The sequence below is a fragment of the Passer domesticus genome, chromosome 19, assembly GCF_036417665.1.
Source record: "Passer domesticus isolate bPasDom1 chromosome 19, bPasDom1.hap1, whole genome shotgun sequence".
Lineage (NCBI taxonomy): Eukaryota > Metazoa > Chordata > Aves > Passeriformes > Passeridae > Passer > Passer domesticus.
The window spans coordinates 12,188,560-12,204,375 of NC_087492.1; the positions used below are offsets into that span (position 1 = coordinate 12,188,560).

The 15,816-nt window shown below is 54.8% G+C and overlaps 3 protein-coding genes across 3 annotated transcripts in view; 2 read left to right on the forward strand and 1 right to left on the reverse strand.

Moving 5' to 3' along the window:
• Positions 1-118, reverse strand: part of LOC135283685 (S-adenosyl-L-methionine-dependent tRNA 4-demethylwyosine synthase TYW1-like) — a 99,694-nt gene extending 99,576 nt beyond the window's left edge. Inside the window, exon 1 of the mRNA XM_064394725.1 lies at positions 100-118. The gene's annotated coding sequence lies outside the window, so the exon portion shown is untranslated. The remainder of the gene's footprint in view (positions 1-99) is intronic.
• SBDS (SBDS ribosome maturation factor) lies at positions 25-6,165 on the forward strand. Its single transcript, XM_064394729.1, has 5 exons — positions 25-189; positions 905-1,034; positions 2,230-2,430; positions 2,968-3,132; positions 3,761-6,165. Exons 1-5 carry the CDS (start codon positions 62-64, stop codon positions 3,887-3,889), a joined length of 753 nt encoding a protein of 250 aa, XP_064250799.1. The 5' UTR covers positions 25-61; the 3' UTR covers positions 3,890-6,165.
• Positions 6,166-6,549: 384 nt separating this feature from the next.
• CCDC183 (coiled-coil domain containing 183) lies at positions 6,550-12,118 on the forward strand. Its single transcript, XM_064394728.1, has 14 exons — positions 6,550-6,700; positions 6,784-6,905; positions 7,050-7,121; positions 7,760-7,927; positions 8,054-8,158; positions 8,322-8,429; positions 9,060-9,188; positions 9,555-9,612; positions 9,695-9,795; positions 10,052-10,212; positions 10,542-10,695; positions 10,815-10,934; positions 11,157-11,253; positions 11,873-12,118. Exons 1-14 carry the CDS (start codon positions 6,601-6,603, stop codon positions 11,983-11,985), a joined length of 1,608 nt encoding a protein of 535 aa, XP_064250798.1. The 5' UTR covers positions 6,550-6,600; the 3' UTR covers positions 11,986-12,118.
• The last annotated feature ends 3,698 nt before the right edge of the window (positions 12,119-15,816 follow it).

Below are 15,816 nucleotides of genomic sequence, written 5' to 3' on the forward strand. Positions count from 1 at the left end.
CGGCGCGGCCGCCATTCACTGCCGGGCCGGGCGGGCGGGGGCGGAGCGAGCGGCCGCCGCCATGTCCATCTTCACCCCCACCAACCAGATCCGCCTCACCAATGTGGCCGTGGTGCGGGCACGGCGCGCCGGGAAGCGCTTCGAGATCGCCTGTTACCGCAACAAGGTCATGGGCTGGCGCAGCGGAGCGTGAGTGCCCGGGGAGCCGGCGGGGAGGCGGCTGGGGCCCGGCGTGGGGCCCGGAGAAGGGCCCGTGTGGGGACGCGGGTGTGAAGGGGTCGTGCCGGGCACCCCGGGTGGGGACCCGGTAGTGGCGCGGGAGGGGAGCCCGTGTGAGGAGCGGGAAGGGCCCGGGGTGTGGGAGGGGGGCTGGCAGCGACCGTGCGGGACCCGGCTGTGGGGCCGGGATCGTGCCAGGCCCCGGTCCCCCGGTCTGACCCCGGCAGGAGGCGCGGGGCCGGTAACGGGAGCACCGTGCCCGTGCCTGGGCAGCGACAGCTCTGTGCTGGAAGGTTCCAGCTGTGTGAGTCAGCCCGGCACAGCGGGAGCTCTTTCTCCTCGCTGAGCACAGCTGTGCTCCTGGCATTGCTGCTTTGCTGGAGAGGTGCTTTGGGCAAGGCACGGAGTGCCCCGCAAGGGACAGTGGTTTCAAACTGACAGAGGACAGGGATGGATAGATGGGATATTGGGAATTAGGAATTGTTCCCTGGAAGTGTGGGCAAGCACTGGCACAGGGTGCTCAGAGCAGCTGTGGCTGCCCCTGGATCCCTGGCAGTGCCCGAGGCCAGGCTGGATGGGGTTTGGAGCAACCTGGGACAGTGGAAGGTGTCCCTGCCATGGCAGGGGTGGCACTGGCATCATTCTGGGATTAATCTGAGTTTTCTGCATTTGTCGTAATCTCTAGGGAGAAAGATCTCGATGAGGTCCTGCAGACACACACTGTGTTTGTCAATGTCTCCAAAGGCCAGGTGGCGAAGAAGGAAGATCTGGTTAAAGCATTTGGGACAGATGACCAGACAGAAATCTGTAAGATGGTAGGTTTCACACACCTTTATAAGATGTGAGAAGATTTAATTACGCAGTTAGGTTGGTTTGTACTGGAGGGCATTTCTAGAATGCTGCTATAGGTGAAAGGGTTGCTTGTTAAGAAATGGGTAAAAAGGAGCTGTAGCTCTTTTTATAGTTTTAAATTTGGCATATGCATGTGGCTAGAAAGAATTTTGACACACAACTTCCATGCACTGATGTGTCTGGACACAGCCAGAAGAGCTCCTTACATAAGATAAGTTATTAAGAATGAAGAGAAAAGAAGGGGATAGTTGCATACTTTGGAGAGCTCACTTAGGTGTTAGTAACAGATTTAATTTCTTAGTCCTTACTGGTGGGATATGAACTATGGACTTGCTGCGGTTGTTAAGATTTCAGTAAATCTCTTGAGTCAGCATTGCCCTGGGAGCCAGGAGGGACATCCCTCTCCTGGGGTCACCAGGCCCAATATCAACAGCTGGGCCAGGGAGAGCTCTGCTCTGGGCTGGGGCAGTTTTGGGTGCCACAATATAAGAAAGATATGAAGCTATCAGAGTCCAAGGAAAGCTACAAAGAAGGTGAAGGGCCTGGAAGAGCCATGCAAGGAGGAGCTGAGGGCGCTTGGTCTGTTCAGCCTGAGGAGACTGAGGTGAGGCCTCATCAGAGTCTGCAGCTCCTCCTAAGGGACAGCTCTGATCTCTGTGTGACAGGGACAGGACCCAGGGAATGGCTGGAGCTGTGCCAGGGCAGGTTTATGTTGGATTTTAGCAAAAGGTTCTTCCCCCAGAGGGTGCTGGGCACTGCCCAGGCTCCCTAGGGAATGGGCACGGCCCCGAGGCTGGCAGAGCTCCAGGAGCTCCCAGGGATGCCCAGGCTGGGATTGTTGGGGTGTCTGTGCAGGGCCAGGGCTTGGAATGAGTGATCCTTTGGGGGTCCCTTCCCGCTTAAGATATTCTGTGAAATCTGTGCTTCTCTTGCTGCTGTTTAGTGTTTTTGGGATGAGTTTTTTTGTCTGAAGCCTTTCCAATGCTGTCTGTTGTAATGATTCACATTATTAATTTGGTTATTGTTTGCTGCACTTCAAATCTCACCCAAACTTTCAAGCAGCTGTCAGATTTAACAAAGTTATTCAAAGTTGTCAGATTTAACCTGTCACTCTTCAAATCCAGGATGTTCACTAACGGGTTTCTGTGGATAAAACAGATTTTGTCCAAAGGGGAGCTGCAGGTGTCGGACAAGGAGCGGCACACGCAGCTGGAGCAGATGTTCCGAGACATCGCCACCATCGTGGCTGACAAGTGCGTGAACCCCGAGACCAAGCGGCCCTACACGGTGATCCTCATCGAAAGGGCCATGAAGGACATCCACTACTCTGTCAAACCCAACAAGAGCACAAAGCAGCAGGTGAGTATCCTGCTCCGAGGTGCTGCCATCCGGTGTAATTCCTCAGGCCTCAGCCACAGAGGGATCAGCAGAGCCCTGGGGTCTGAGGCATGCACAGGGATTACTCAGCCATCTGGCAGCTGAGTGCTGGAGAGAAGCAGCTGCTGAAACTCAGGCAGTTTGTTTGCTAAGAATTCAGGGAGGGGAGAAAGAAAGGAAAAAAACCAACAGTGATACACTTAGAGCAGAAATAAAAGGTTTATGATTTATGCTAATTGAGGTGGTATATCAGGTTTGCATCTGAGCCGTGTGGGTTTGTGGTGTTTTGCAGTATAGCTATTTAATTTTATTTCAGACAGCTTTTAAGTGTTCAAAGTGATCACAAACAAGTTAGCCTCTTCTTGTTCATCTGTCAAAAGAGCGTGGTAGCAACCTCCTTGCAGCAGAGCAGCAGTGACCAGCACTGAGAGGTGGCTCTGAAGCTGGGGAAAAGGTTTGAGATTTGGATGTGGGTGCTGGGTTTTAAGCAGGTGTGCAAATGCTCTTTTTCTCCAACAGGCCCTGGAAGTGATCAGGCAGCTGAAGGAGACCATGCAGATCGAACGTGCTCACATGAGGCTGAGGTTTATCCTGCCAGCAAAGGAGGGCAAGAAGCTGAAAGAGAAGCTCAAGCCACTGATTAAAGTTACTGAGAGTGAAGACTTCCAGGAAGAGCTGGAAATGGTAAGCAAAAAGCAGTCCCTGGGGTTCAGGTTTGATTTGAATTACACATACGTATTTTACTAGGAGATTAATTCATAGATGGAAGTTGTTTAGATAAATGGAAGGCTTCCCAGAGACCCTGAATCAGAGCTGCAGTTGGGAATTTTTAATTTCACACAATCTTAGTGATGTGGGCATGGAAGCAGCCTTTGGTATCCAGAGGTTGCTGCTTCAAGCTGAGGAGTGCACAGTGCAATTCCTCTTAGCAGTGATGATCCTGCAGCACTGATAAGTTTCTTTCATATGTGGAATGTTACTGTTACTTATTTGGTGGCTTCTGTCTGGGTTTTAAGGATGACTAATTATTTTTTTTTTTTAGTGTGTGGTAAAGCAAAATTTGGTATTAAAATCTTCATACAAACAGATTAGAATCCAGCAATCCCAAATGGCAAAAGCCATGTCCAGCATGGAGAACTGGAACTGTAGAGCTCTGTGGAAAGATTGCTGCCAGACAGAGTTTGTATACTCTTCAGAGTCCTCCTCAGTAACTAACTAGGATTGTTTTAATGAAAGTAAATGTTAGGCCTTGGGTGGGGGCTGATGAAATCCAAACGTTCTTGACTGACTGATGAAATGTGGAACATTCCAGGTGTGCCTTATTGACCCAGGCTGCTTCAGGGAGATCGACGAGCTGATCCGCAGCGAGACAAAAGGGAAAGGATCCCTGGAAGTGCTCAGTCTGAAGGATGTGGAGGAAGGAGATGAAAAGCTTGAATAACAAAATCTTCGTGCAGCAGATCTGCTTCAACAACCTCCCTGCAGTGACTGGTGTAGCCAATCTTCTATTAGCCTTCATGGTTTTTTCCAATCTCTTGCTGCCAAATATTTTCTGACACTAATCCTTTGGGATTTTTCCATGCAGTGTGGGTTGGGTTTTTTTATCATTTTACACTTGCTTGGTTTACAGATGTGTTTGCCTGTAAGAAGATTTTGTGTCAGAGTTGCACTAATAAGGACTGAGTTAGGGTGTGGTACAAGGTTACTCTGGCTTTGCTTTAGTTTCAGGGTTGCTGTTGAAGAGTGTTTGAGTGATTTGGTGCCAATTGTTTGTACCTTCAGGTTGTCAGTGTTGAGTGGAAGACTGCACTGTTCATGGAGAAGTGGCTTTGTATGTGAGGAGAGGGACCTCAAGAAAAGAGAACTGCATTTTCACTTCTAAACAGGTGCAGTGTGGATCATGTCTAGAAATCAGTGTCTCGGCAGCATGAAAACTGACTTAGGCTTCCATAATTGGCTACTTGGTAATTAAAGAACTTCAAAGGACCACTCATAAAGAATTCCTTCACTGGCTATAGCAGCATTTGCTGACGTAGAGATGATGTTCTCCAAATAACTTATTTGTAGAATATATTTAGCTACATTAATAAAAACAAATTATCATCTATTTATATATTATAGATACAGAAAGAAATAAGATACTTATTTTTGTTAATAGTAGAGGAGATATCCCTGGCTGTGGCAATGCTTTTGTAGGCTGAGGGAGTAGCCTGTGCTTGGGAGCTGCTGCTTTCACATGATAAAATGAATCTCAAACATGCAGTGGTGGCCTCTGGCCATGGAGCCAGACAGGCTTTTGTTGGACAGTAATTCCCAGCAGGAATTGTTTGTGTGTGCCCCTTTGCTTTTTAGTGCAACAGAACAATTCTGGCAGCTGTCCTTTATCCTCTGTCCTTTTTTTTTGCTGCTCTCTAATCCATGCATGGAATTACCAGCCAGCTCCTGAGGCATGGGATATAGTTCTTGCTAATTCTGTTAAATCTTGCTGCAGCTGTGTTAAACAAATGATTTAAAGTTGAACTGGGGTATTGCAAAGAAAAGGGGAAGAGAGGACAGCATGGGGGAAGGAGATACTAAAAATATAAACCACCAGGCAAAGCAGATATGGTTCAGTGACTAAAAGCTAAATCAGCAGGAATTTGAGGAGCCTTTAATATGACATTCCTGTTTCCATGCAGATAGTAGGCAGCAGGTGAGGAGCTGTGGGCCAGCCAGGGAGGAGATCTCTCCAAGGTGAGCGTGGTGCTCTTTGGTTGCTGGTGCCTTCCAGAGGCTCCCCCCTTCTGTGACACTTAACAGAGCTGGGTTTGTGCTGCTGACCTTTCCTCTGCACCTTAACTCATTGTGAATTTCCTGGAATTTCATCAGGGAGCGTGGAAATCAGCTGGAGGAGGGGAGGTTTGGCATGTGAGGTGGCTGCAGGGCTGGAGCCTCAGTCCAAGCCTGCTCCTTGGGAGTGGATTTCTGCAGCAGCCAATTTGTGTGCACTTGTGCAAGGCCGGGATCAATTCCTTCAGCAGTATTTTGGGAGGATCTGCCTCTCTAGAGCCTCAGTTTTGCTGAGGGCAGGTGTAAAAGAGATTCTTGAACCACTTTATCCATTTTTAAATGCTTTTGTTTGCTCCCAGGGGTTTAAATGCTGCCTAGTAAATGCAAGGGTATAGTGAATGGATATGCCAGGCAGACAGGGCTCGATGTGGACAGCTCTGTGTGCCCAGGCAGCTCCCCTGGGTACCACCCTGGGCTGCTGCCTTCCTCTGCCCCTCTCTCCAGACACACTTTGGGAAGCACTGAAGATGATCATGTTGATATTTAGCTTGTCACTGGAAATTAGCACTAACATGCAATTCATAAATATGCAAATGAGGTGCTGAGCAAGAGCCTCAGAGGATATTGTGTCAGTAATACCTGATTTCACAATTCTTTAATTTCTTGATTTGCTGTGTTTAACACCTTGAGCACAACAGAATGGCAGCAGGTTAAACATGTGGAGTTCCAGAACCCGAATCTAAGCTGATTCATGAGCTTGGTGCTAGGAAGGCAGTTTATTTATAAAGTCTTTTTCTGCAAATCCAAACATTAAGGATTTTCTGTGGTAGAGGGAGCTTGAGTTTATTTATGGACAAATAAAGATACATGCTGGCATTTCTTGTTATGTTTGTAGTTCAGCAAGAACGTATAGTGAGCATCAGAATAAAGCTCAGGATTGGTAACTGATTCATCTTTGCCCATTCCAACGAGAGCATAACTTCCTGCACAACCATGTCCTGGCTAATTAACTGGAATTTTCAAATAGGTGGGCATTTAAATAAGCTGGCAGCTTCCAGGAGAGCACTGCTGGTGTGTTTGGGTACAGATGTGTTTGCCCTGGAATTGCCCTGTTCCTGGTGGGACCCAGAATGGTCCCTGACAGCTGCCACTGCCACGACAACAGAAGACAAAGCTGGAATGCTTCTCTGCCCCCAGTCAGTTGTTAATTAAACTGTTCCCTGCAGAAGTGTTGAGGAGGGGGCTGGGCTATGTCTGAGCAGGAGGCGCTGGTGGCAGTTGACAGTGCCGTGGTGACAGTTCCACGGTGGAACCCTGCGGTCACAACACTGCAGCACCTCCTGGGGCAGCAGGGCCTCGGCGTCTGTCCTGCAGGGACCGGGAATGGTGGGCCAAGGGATGGAGGCCCCCGGCAGCACGCGGGGCCCCAAGGCCGACCTGAGCCAGCGCAGCCAGCAGATGCGTGTCCTCGTGGGCCTGCAAGGTGCTGCCTCGGGCTGCTCGGGGACAGGGGGGTCACAGCCCCCTCGTTCCCCATGGTACCATTGGCTGCCTGATGTCCCTCAGAGCAAGGCGGGAAGATTTTCGCTCAGTCCTGCGAGGAGAAGCTCCGGCAGAACAGGGAGCTGCTCCCCAGCCTTAAGGCAGCCTTGCAGGAGGACTCCAATATCCTGGACTTTGTCCTGAAGGTACCGGCAGGTCCCTCCTGCTGCACCCCTGCCTGGTGCTGGTCCTGCACCCCCAGCTCCTCCAGGAGCTGGCAGCACAGGCCAGCAAAAGATGTGTCGTTCCCAGGCTGACAGTGACCATCTTTGTCCTTCCCCTGCCCACAGTACAACAAACTCCCCATTAAGGATGCTTTCGGAGAGGGCCAGGAGCTCGTTTCAGCCACTGAGAACCTGGAGGTAACGGCAGGGCTAGGAGCAGTGGCTGGGGCTCTGGGGACACTGAGAAGAGCAGTGCATGGCAGAGGGACATGCTACCAGACCAGGACAACCCCACAGGGCTGCTGTTCACGTCTGGTGCCATGGGACCCATCCATGCAGCCCCTTTGTCCCAGCAGACCTCCTGGCTGTCCCACTCCCTGTGTCCTGGCACTGCCCGTGTTCCTACAGGGTGCAGTTGCATCCCTGGCAGAGATGCTGTCCCTGCCCTTCGCTGCCTGTCCCAAGGTTGTGCCCTGGTTACAAACCCGTGGAGATCGAGGCGCTGTGCTCACAGAGCTGCCTTTGCCCAGAGGCCTTGTGCTGCTGCTCTCTGATAACATCGCCATCTGGGCCCTGATCGATTCTATTGATCACCAGCCCTGCTCCATGTTATGCAGAGTCCCTAAGCCCAGCCCAGCCCTGCCACCAGCAGTTGCCCACCTCTGCCTTACCCCAGCCAGCCCCCAGAGCAAAGCTCTCCCAGACACCATCCTATCAAACCAGCAACAACATCCTGGAGCAGTCACAGTGTCCCCAGCTCTACCCTGGGGGGAGTTTTCTGGGCAGCACCCCCTTCTGCATCATCCAGCCTGGAAAGTGGTCTCATGCCCGTCCAGGTGGTCATAAAGAAGATCGAGGCCAAAGTTCATGACCAGGTGAAGGTGTGTGACATGCTGCTGCACCAGCTGAAGCAGTGGAGCCAAGCCAGGGATGAGCGCCAGAGGCACCTGCAGGATCTGCAGGATGCTGAGACGGATCCTAAGTGGCAAGAGCCACAGTTGCAGGTAGCTGGGAGCCCTTCCTGGTGTGCCAGCACCCATGGGGGCTTTAATCCAGCCTCTGCACCCCCAGCTGGGCACCGAGCTTGGCACAAGTGGTCACTTTGTGTCTTCCCCCTGTGTCTGCTCCAGACCATTCGCCAGCTGGGCAATGACATCGAGAAGATGCTCTTGAAAATTCACAGTGGAGAGATTGTGACCAACCTGTACCTGAGGCTGCAGGAAGTCCTGAGGAGGGTGAGCTCCTCCTCACTGTGCCGGTGTTTCACCTGCTCTCCCTGCAAAGGCACGGGGTGCCCAAGGGGCTGTGTCCCAGGGGACACCCTGCTGGTCCCTTCCGTGCCCTGTCACAGCACGAGGGACCCCAGTGGGTGACAAGCTGTGGCTCCCTGTGTGCCAGGAGCTGGTGTACCTGCCTCGATACCTAGACCTCCTGTCTGGGATGACTGTGATGTACCACGAGGAGCTCACAGCCCGGACTAGCCTCAAAGCCAACGATGTCATCAAGGTGAGATAAGTGGGGCCCTTTCCCACCCTTCAGTGCCCACAGACAGCACCATATACCGGGGCCTGAGAGCCTTCTGTCAGCAAGGGCAAAAGAGATGGAGCTGAAGTTGCCCACAGCACCCAGAGGCCTCCATAGGTTCTTCCAGGTCTCTCTCTTGTCCCCTGGGACTGGGGTCAGCCTGTCTGAAGTATCAGCCATGGCAAAGGCAGTGTGTCCCACACCCCAGCCTGCCTAGCCAAGCTTCCTTCACAGCCTGTTTGCATGGACTGGGGTCACTTTTGACACTGGGCATTCCAGGAGCTCATCCAGTATCTCAAGTCACAGATTCATGGAATGGTTTGGGTTATCAGGAACCTTAAAGCTCATCTCATTCCAGCCCCTGCCATGGGCAGGGACACCTTCCACTCTCCCAGATTGCTCCAACCCTGTCCAATCTGACCTTGGACACTTCCAGGGATCCAGGGGCAGCCACAGCTGCTCCGGGCACCCTGTGCCAGTGTGTCACCACTCTTACAGGGAAGAATTTCTTCCCACATCTCAATCTAAGCCAATACTTGAACCTAATAACCAATCTGTAGAAAGCTCCAATTATCTTTGGCAGCAACTCTTCCCTTCTCTGTTATGCTCCAGAAACTCATGGCTGAGGCGGGACCCCAGGTCCGTGTGGAGAAGCAGCTCAGGGACCAGTCCTTGGCTGAGCAGAGGAAGCACATTGAGAGCATCCGGCACCAGGAGGAGAGCGAAAGGCAGCAGAGGCAGGTGAGCTGGGCTGGGGGGCAGGAAGGGCTGGGGCTGGGGGGCAGGAAGGGCTGGGGCTGTGGGGCTGGAAGGGCTGTGGGGCGGGCAGGGCTGGGGGCTGGTGAGCTGGGGGTGTAGGGTTGGAAGGGCTGTGGGGCAGGAATGACTGGGGATGTGGGGCAGGAATGACTGGGGATGTGGGGCAGGTGAGCTGGGCTGTGGGGCAGGAAGGGCTGGGGCTGTGGGGCAGGTGAGCTGGGCTGTGGGGCAGGAAGGGCTGGGTCTGTGGGGCAGGTGAGCTGGGCTGTGGGGCGGGCGGGCAGGGCCAGGGGCACGGGGCAGCCTGCGGTGCTGAGCCCCCAGGGGTGACAGTGACTGTCCTTGCAGCAAGCTGTGTCCATGCTCTCTGCAGAGCAGGACCAGAGCTCCTCTGAAGCGCTGATGGGTGAGTGCCTGGAAGGGAGCAGGGCGGGGGGATGTGGGCACAGCCACGGACATCCTGCCCTGCTCCTTCCCTGCCACCCCAGGTGCTGACGTGGAGGCCGCCATGGCCAAGATGCAGCGTGAGGCCTTTGTGAGCGACAAGATGGAGAAGGCAAAGACTGCCCTGCAGTGCTCCTGCCTCTGGGTAATGAAAAACCCATCCCTGCTAAAATCTGGGGCTGCTGGAGCACTGGGGAGCTGCGACCTCTCTCCTCCCCCCTGTTTCCCTGTGCAGTTATTTGCTGTTCTCTCCCTGGAGCCCCACAAAGCCCCTCTTTGCAGGCAGGCACTGCCCTTCTCCATGAGCAGAGACTACAGAGCTCCATGGTGCTGTAAACCCCCCGAGGCCCTGCTTCCAGCAGGAGCACCTTGGGCTGAGTCCTTGTGTCTCCCCTGGCCAGGACATCCCCAGCAGCATCCAGGCACAGAGGAAATCCCTGGGGAACTTGCAGCAGCACATCAATGAGTGCAACGAGAGGAAGAACGTGCTGAAGAAGACCCTGCAGGAGCTGGAGTCGAAGCAGGCTAAACTGAAGTTTAACCAGCCTGTCAGCACCACCAGGTGCTGCTGGCCTCTCACAGTTGTGCCAGCCAGGCCACCACCTTTGGGGGGGACATGTCCCAGCAGGCACCCTGACCTCCACCCCACTGCAGCCACGCATTCCTCCCGCACTGGGAGGGTTTCTGAGCTCCCAGCTCTGCTGCTGGCAGAGCACCCAAAGCCCCCACTGGGATCCAGGAGCTCCCTTTCTCTCTGCTTTGTGTGGGAAGTGCTGCCAGCAGCATGGAGCTGGCCTGTAGTTGGGGATGGGGCAACCTGAACAGCTTTTGGAGCAGATTTGGGGTGCCCCAGCACCCCTCTGCAGCTGTGTGATGTGTGGCTGGCTCCAGGCTGCGGGAGGAGGAGCTGAGGGAGAACCTGAAGCAGGAAGAGGCCCGGCTGGAGCAGATGCGAGCCCAGATGCTGAAGAACCAGAAGCGCCTGATCGAGTTTGAGAACATCATTGACAACATGTTCCTCCGCCTGCAGGGCATCCCTGGCCAGGTACCACGGGGCTCCAGGGAGCAGGGCTATGCAGGCAGGGCAGCATGGGGATGCCTGGCACAGCCGCCACTGCCACCAGGGCCTGGCTGTCCCCACCAAGGTGGTTCTGTCTCCCCCAGGAGGACTCTGGTGCAGTGGTGGGGCTGGAGCAGAAGCTGCAGCACTGCGAGCAAAAGCTGCAGTCCCTGAAGGAGAAGGTGGCAGCCCGGCCCGAGGACAGCACTGATGAACACAGTGAGGTGCGGGGGCTCTGGCTCTCGGTGGCCCTGGGGACACACACAGGGCCCTCACAGACAGCCACCCAAGCCACCTCAGCAAGGCCACAGGGAAGAGCCATGGAGCAGCTCAGCCCCAGATGGCACCAGGCACCCATGGTGCCAAGCCATGGTGCTCAGGTGTGACACCCTCGGGCTGTAACACCCACCTGCCCTCCAGCACTTAACCCAGGCTGTGTTTCACAGACTTTTGCCAAGGTCAGGAGCCTTCTGGAGAAAAGAGCTGCAGGTGAAACACGGAACCTGAGGATTTCCTTTGAGGATGAAGACGCTATGGAAGATGGTAGGAGAGCACAGTGGGGACATGTCCCACAGTGACTGTCCCAGCCCTTTTCCCCTGAGCTTTTTGGGAGTCCTTGTCTGTCTCCCAGTGGCCCAGCAGACACCAACCCACAAATTGCCTCCAGGTCTTGAGGCTGACCTTGGCTGTTTCCAAGGCTTCAGATGTGGGTGGTGTTTTTAGGCAGGGGTGGGGGGGAACAAAGGCAGGTGGTGACAGGATGAGCACCAAGCCACTGCAGGAACGAGGAGAGATGTTGTGGGGCAAGAGGGAGCACCCTCATCTCCAAAATCACCTGGATGTGAAGAATAATCAGTGCTCGGTTCTGCCTGTGGATGCTCCTGGAAGAGGCAAAGAACTTTTGGCAGCTCACCACCTTTCTTTAGCAAAACAGGAGCTGTGCCCACCACACTGCAGCTCCAAACCTTTACAGGAAGCCCCAGCAATGTTGGAGATGGTGACAGTGGTGGCATCACCAGGTCCCACAGGTCACCTGGGATGCTGGGGTGGAAAGGCCCATGAGGACTCTCCCGTATCCCACGAGCCCAATAAAATGTGCCAGCTCTCCCAGGGACCGGGGCATAGACCCTCCCCAGCCCCTCCTCTCCACTCTCCCCTCCAGACACCTTGGATTTTGAGGATGAAGAGCATGACAACATCCCCAGCCGGGAGGACATCAAGAAGCAGGGGCTGCAGCTGATCCGAATGAACACCAGACGTCGCAAGAAGAAGTAGTGGTTTCTCCATGTGAGCTTTGAAGGCCTCAGGCCACCCCCTGTACCCTTTCCCCAGCAGGAGCACCTTGGGCTAAGTTTTCTCAGTCTGCTTTTCCCAGCAGATTTAATAAACCAGATCTTCATTCCTCCCAGTTCCATGGTAAGGCTGGAACAGATAGTCCTAGGTCACTTCTGTCACTCACAACAGGTTGGGGTCCATCCTGAGGGGTTCTGAGCTAGGTTTGGAGGTGGGGATGGGCTGGGTTAGGGACAGGTTCAGCCCCTGGAGCAAAGCTGGGGCTGGTCTGGCTTTCTCCCCCTTGGTGCTGTGGGGCCAACACCTTCCCAGGACCTCTGATGCCTCAGGGACTGCAGCCTGTCTGAGGGGGTGATGGGGAGATGTGGGGAATGGCTGAGTCCTGTGGGGTCCCAGGGTGTGGGTCCTTGTGTCCGTGCATGGGAGCAGAAGAGCAGAGTCTACCCGGGAAGGAGAGACCCAAAGCTGAGCTGAGCCCCCTGCCTGGAGCCTCTCCCCCTGCTGCTCCTGCATGCATGTCCTGCAACTCCTGCCCTGACCCTGGAGCAAGCCCCAGGTGTCACCAGGGCTGCAGGAGGGTCTGGGGGTCAGCAATGTCCTAGTGTGACCAAGGACAGCTGCTGCTCCAGGGTGGGATCTGTAGTCCTGCTGAGGGGCACCCACCATGTCCCCTCTCCCCTCGTGCTGCAAATAGATGGTGCTGTTTCTCCAAGAACAGCTGGAACCGAGGGGCTCTGCCTCTACTCCTGGACAGAGAGCCAGGACAGGGGCACCTTGTCCCCTCCACAGGGGAGTGTCAGGGTCAGAGCAGCCTTTCCCTGCCTGTTCTGCTCGGTCCCTGTGCTTTGTGCTGCCATCATCAATGACATCACCACCGAGGAGAGGAACAGCTGCTGCTCCCCAGCCTCTCAGCACTGCTCCTGGTGGGTCCCGTGGAATGGGCATTATCTTCACAAAATACAGCACAACTTGAGGTTTTTCAGGGAAGCTCCAGAAATAACGTCACGTGTCAGTAAAGGCATCTCATGGAGCTTCCCAGAATCCACAGCCACAGGTGGGCTCTTCTGCAAGTAAAGACCAGGCTGTAATTGTATATCCATCTGTTCATGTTGTGTTCTTGTGTGCCCACCACAGCCTCACCACCCTCACAGGGAAGAGTTTCTTCCCAATATCCCATCTATCCCAGCTCTCTGGCAGTGGGAAGCCATTTCCCTGTGTCCTGTTCCTCCATCCTTTGTCCCCTGTCCCTCTCCAGCTCTCCTGGAGCCCCTTTAGGCCCTGCAAAGGGCTCTGAGCTCTCCTTGGAGCCTTCTCCTCTCCAGGTGAGCACCCCCAGCTCTCCCAGCCCGAGAAATATGTCAAGCTCTTGGTCTGGTCTTTTCACACTGGCTGTGGGGAACAGGCAAGTGGGAAAAGGTATGGAAGAGCTGGAGCTGGCTGGAGGCTCCAGCCTGTGTCCCATTTTCTGGCTGGAAGGTAATTCAGGGGTGGTTCAGCTGCCTTTACAGGAGGGGCAGAGCAGCAGCAATGGGGTTTCACTTCTCTGAGCTCCTCCTGGCCTGAGCAGGGGATCCAAGGACTACCTGCTCCATCAGGAGCATCCGCTGGATGTGTTCAGACACCGCATCCCACCCCCTCGTCACAGAGGCAAGGGCTGTCACCCCCAGCCTGCAGTTCCCGGGCACACAGATGGGACTGGAGCAATCAGAATGACTGCTCCTGGCTCCCCTGGATCCGGGAGAGACAGGAATGGGAGCAATCGGAATGACTGCTCCTGGCTCCCCTGGATCCAGGAGAGATGGCACCAGGAATGGATGTGACAAGTGGAGAAGAGGTACTAGAGTGGGGGGGAAAGAGCTGGAGGCAGCGCCGTGGTTTCTGGATTTGAAAAGATGGGAAAAGGTGGGGCTGCAGGGGCTCTCCCATAGGGGAAAATATAATTAATTATATAAGGAACAAATTAATGGGAAGGGAAGGGGAAAAGGGAAAGGGAAATTAAGGGGAAACAGGAAACAACAGGACTGATGTCACCTGAGGTGACACCTCATTAGGTGTCAGGCATGGGTGGTACAGCCCAGGGAAGGAGATGAGAGATTTCCTTTTCTGCCCTAAGGAACCTCCATTCCCTTCCTCTGAGCTCGGCTGGAGCTCCAGCACGGATGCTGCAACCAGTGCCAGGACTGGTGAGAAACCAAAAATAGGACATTGGGGAATTGCATGGAAGCATTTGTCGTGTAGAAATATCAATCTCTGCCTTGGGAAGGCTGGGTTTGAGTGGGTTTGGGACTTTTTATTTTTAAAGGTGTGATGAAAATCACATGGAATGGAGCGCAGGGAAGGGTGGGCACAGCTGGGGATGTCACTGGAGCATCAGTGCTGGGTTTTATCCTCTGGGAAAATGGGAACCAGGTAAATCAGCCAGTCTGGGACCAAAAGCAGAGGCTCTGTTGGCTGTTCTGGGGAGGAAGAGGCAGCCAGGGGATCCTTCTTGGAGCTGCAGTGGTGGGATATGGGAGGTTTGTGTGTCCCAGCCTTTGGGGTGAGAGCTGCTTCCAGCCAAGGAAGCACAAACATTTTCCATTCCCATGTTGGTAAGAGGGTTCATAGGAGGGGATGGGGGGGTTTGGCCTGGTGAAGAGCAGGAATTGGCATCACAGCCACAGCAGGGCTCAGCACCCTGGGCCAGGCAAGGGGCGGGGCTGAGGCAGTGCTGGTAAAGGAGGGAAGGACCTCAAGGAGGTGGGGTCCATGCTCTGACCCCCAGCAACGGGAGAAGTGGCTGGCAGCAGAGCACTGGGTGGGGCTGGCAGGTCCCATGAGGCAGCTTTCCTCCACAGCAGAGACCGTGGACCACCTCAGACCATTTTGGGTCTGGGCCTGCTCTACCAGCTCCATGTCTGTGCTGGGATGAGCTGGAGGCAGCTCCAGAGGGATCTCAGAAGAGCAGAGCAGAGGAGGAACATCCCCTCCCTCCCCTGCTGCCCACCATGAGGGGAGGAGCCCAGGAGACACTTGGCTTCCTGGGCTGCCAGTGCCCATGGCCAGGTCATGTCCCATTTGTCACCCACCAGAACCCCCAGTATCCATCCATCCATCCATCCATCCATCCATCCATCCATCCATCCATCCATCCATCCATCCATCCATCCATCCATCCATCCCCAGTCTGTGCTGGCCCTGGGGATGTCCCTGACCGTGGCCTCAGCTGGGCTGGATCAGCCCAAGGGCTCTGTGTGGAGGAGAGGGAGGGGATGCAGGGGCAGGGGTGGGATGTTGGGGTACCGGGTGGGATAATGGGATGCAGGTGGATAATGCCCTCTGGGAGGCAACCACAGATGCAGCCCATCCATCCCTCTGCCCCCTCCTCCTGTTCCTCCACCCCAGCAGGTCCTAGGGGACCCAAACTGGGGTGACTGGGCACAGGGGCTGGTGGTGTCTCCTGGCAGGGCTCCCCCACTGGTGGGGAGACACAGTGGTGCCTGGGGGCAGCATGTGGAGGGCAATTCCATCCCCTGCTCAGCCTCAGTCCTCCCCACTCCCATCCCAGCCCCACACTAGCAGCATGCAGCACCCCAGGGCACATGAGATGAGATCACATGAGCTGCTCTCACATGAGCCTCCTTGCACCCCCTCATCCCAGAGCTGGATCCCAAGAGGCTCTCCCACCACACCCCAAGCTGGGTGTCCAAACCACCCCCCCCTCCCCCAATATCCATTTTGAGCCTTTGCCAAGGGAACAGGATCAATAGACCACAGGGTGGGCCACCACCAGCCTCAGAACATGGGTGCCCAGGGATGTGGGTGCCCAGGGCC

What these genes read in the sequence shown, in the direction of transcription:
- CCDC183 (XM_064394728.1), top strand. Translation starts at nt 6,601, where the DNA reads ATGGTGGGCCAAGGGATGGAGGCCCCCGGCAGCACGCGGGGCCCCAAG. An exon ending in TGCAGTGCTCCTGCCTCTGG is followed by an intron (nt 9,796 to 10,051) that starts GTAATGAAAAAC and finishes TCCCCTGGCCAG; the next exon opens with GACATCCCCAGCAGCATCCA. An exon ending in CAGCCTGTCAGCACCACCAG is followed by an intron (nt 10,213 to 10,541) that starts GTGCTGCTGGCC and finishes GGCTGGCTCCAG; the next exon opens with GCTGCGGGAGGAGGAGCTGA.
- SBDS (XM_064394729.1), top strand. Translation starts at nt 62, where the DNA reads ATGTCCATCTTCACCCCCACCAACCAGATCCGCCTCACCAATGTGGCC. An exon ending in ATGGGCTGGCGCAGCGGAGC is followed by an intron (nt 190 to 904) that starts GTGAGTGCCCGG and finishes CGTAATCTCTAG; the next exon opens with GGAGAAAGATCTCGATGAGG. An exon ending in TCCAGGAAGAGCTGGAAATG is followed by an intron (nt 3,133 to 3,760) that starts GTAAGCAAAAAG and finishes GGAACATTCCAG; the next exon opens with GTGTGCCTTATTGACCCAGG.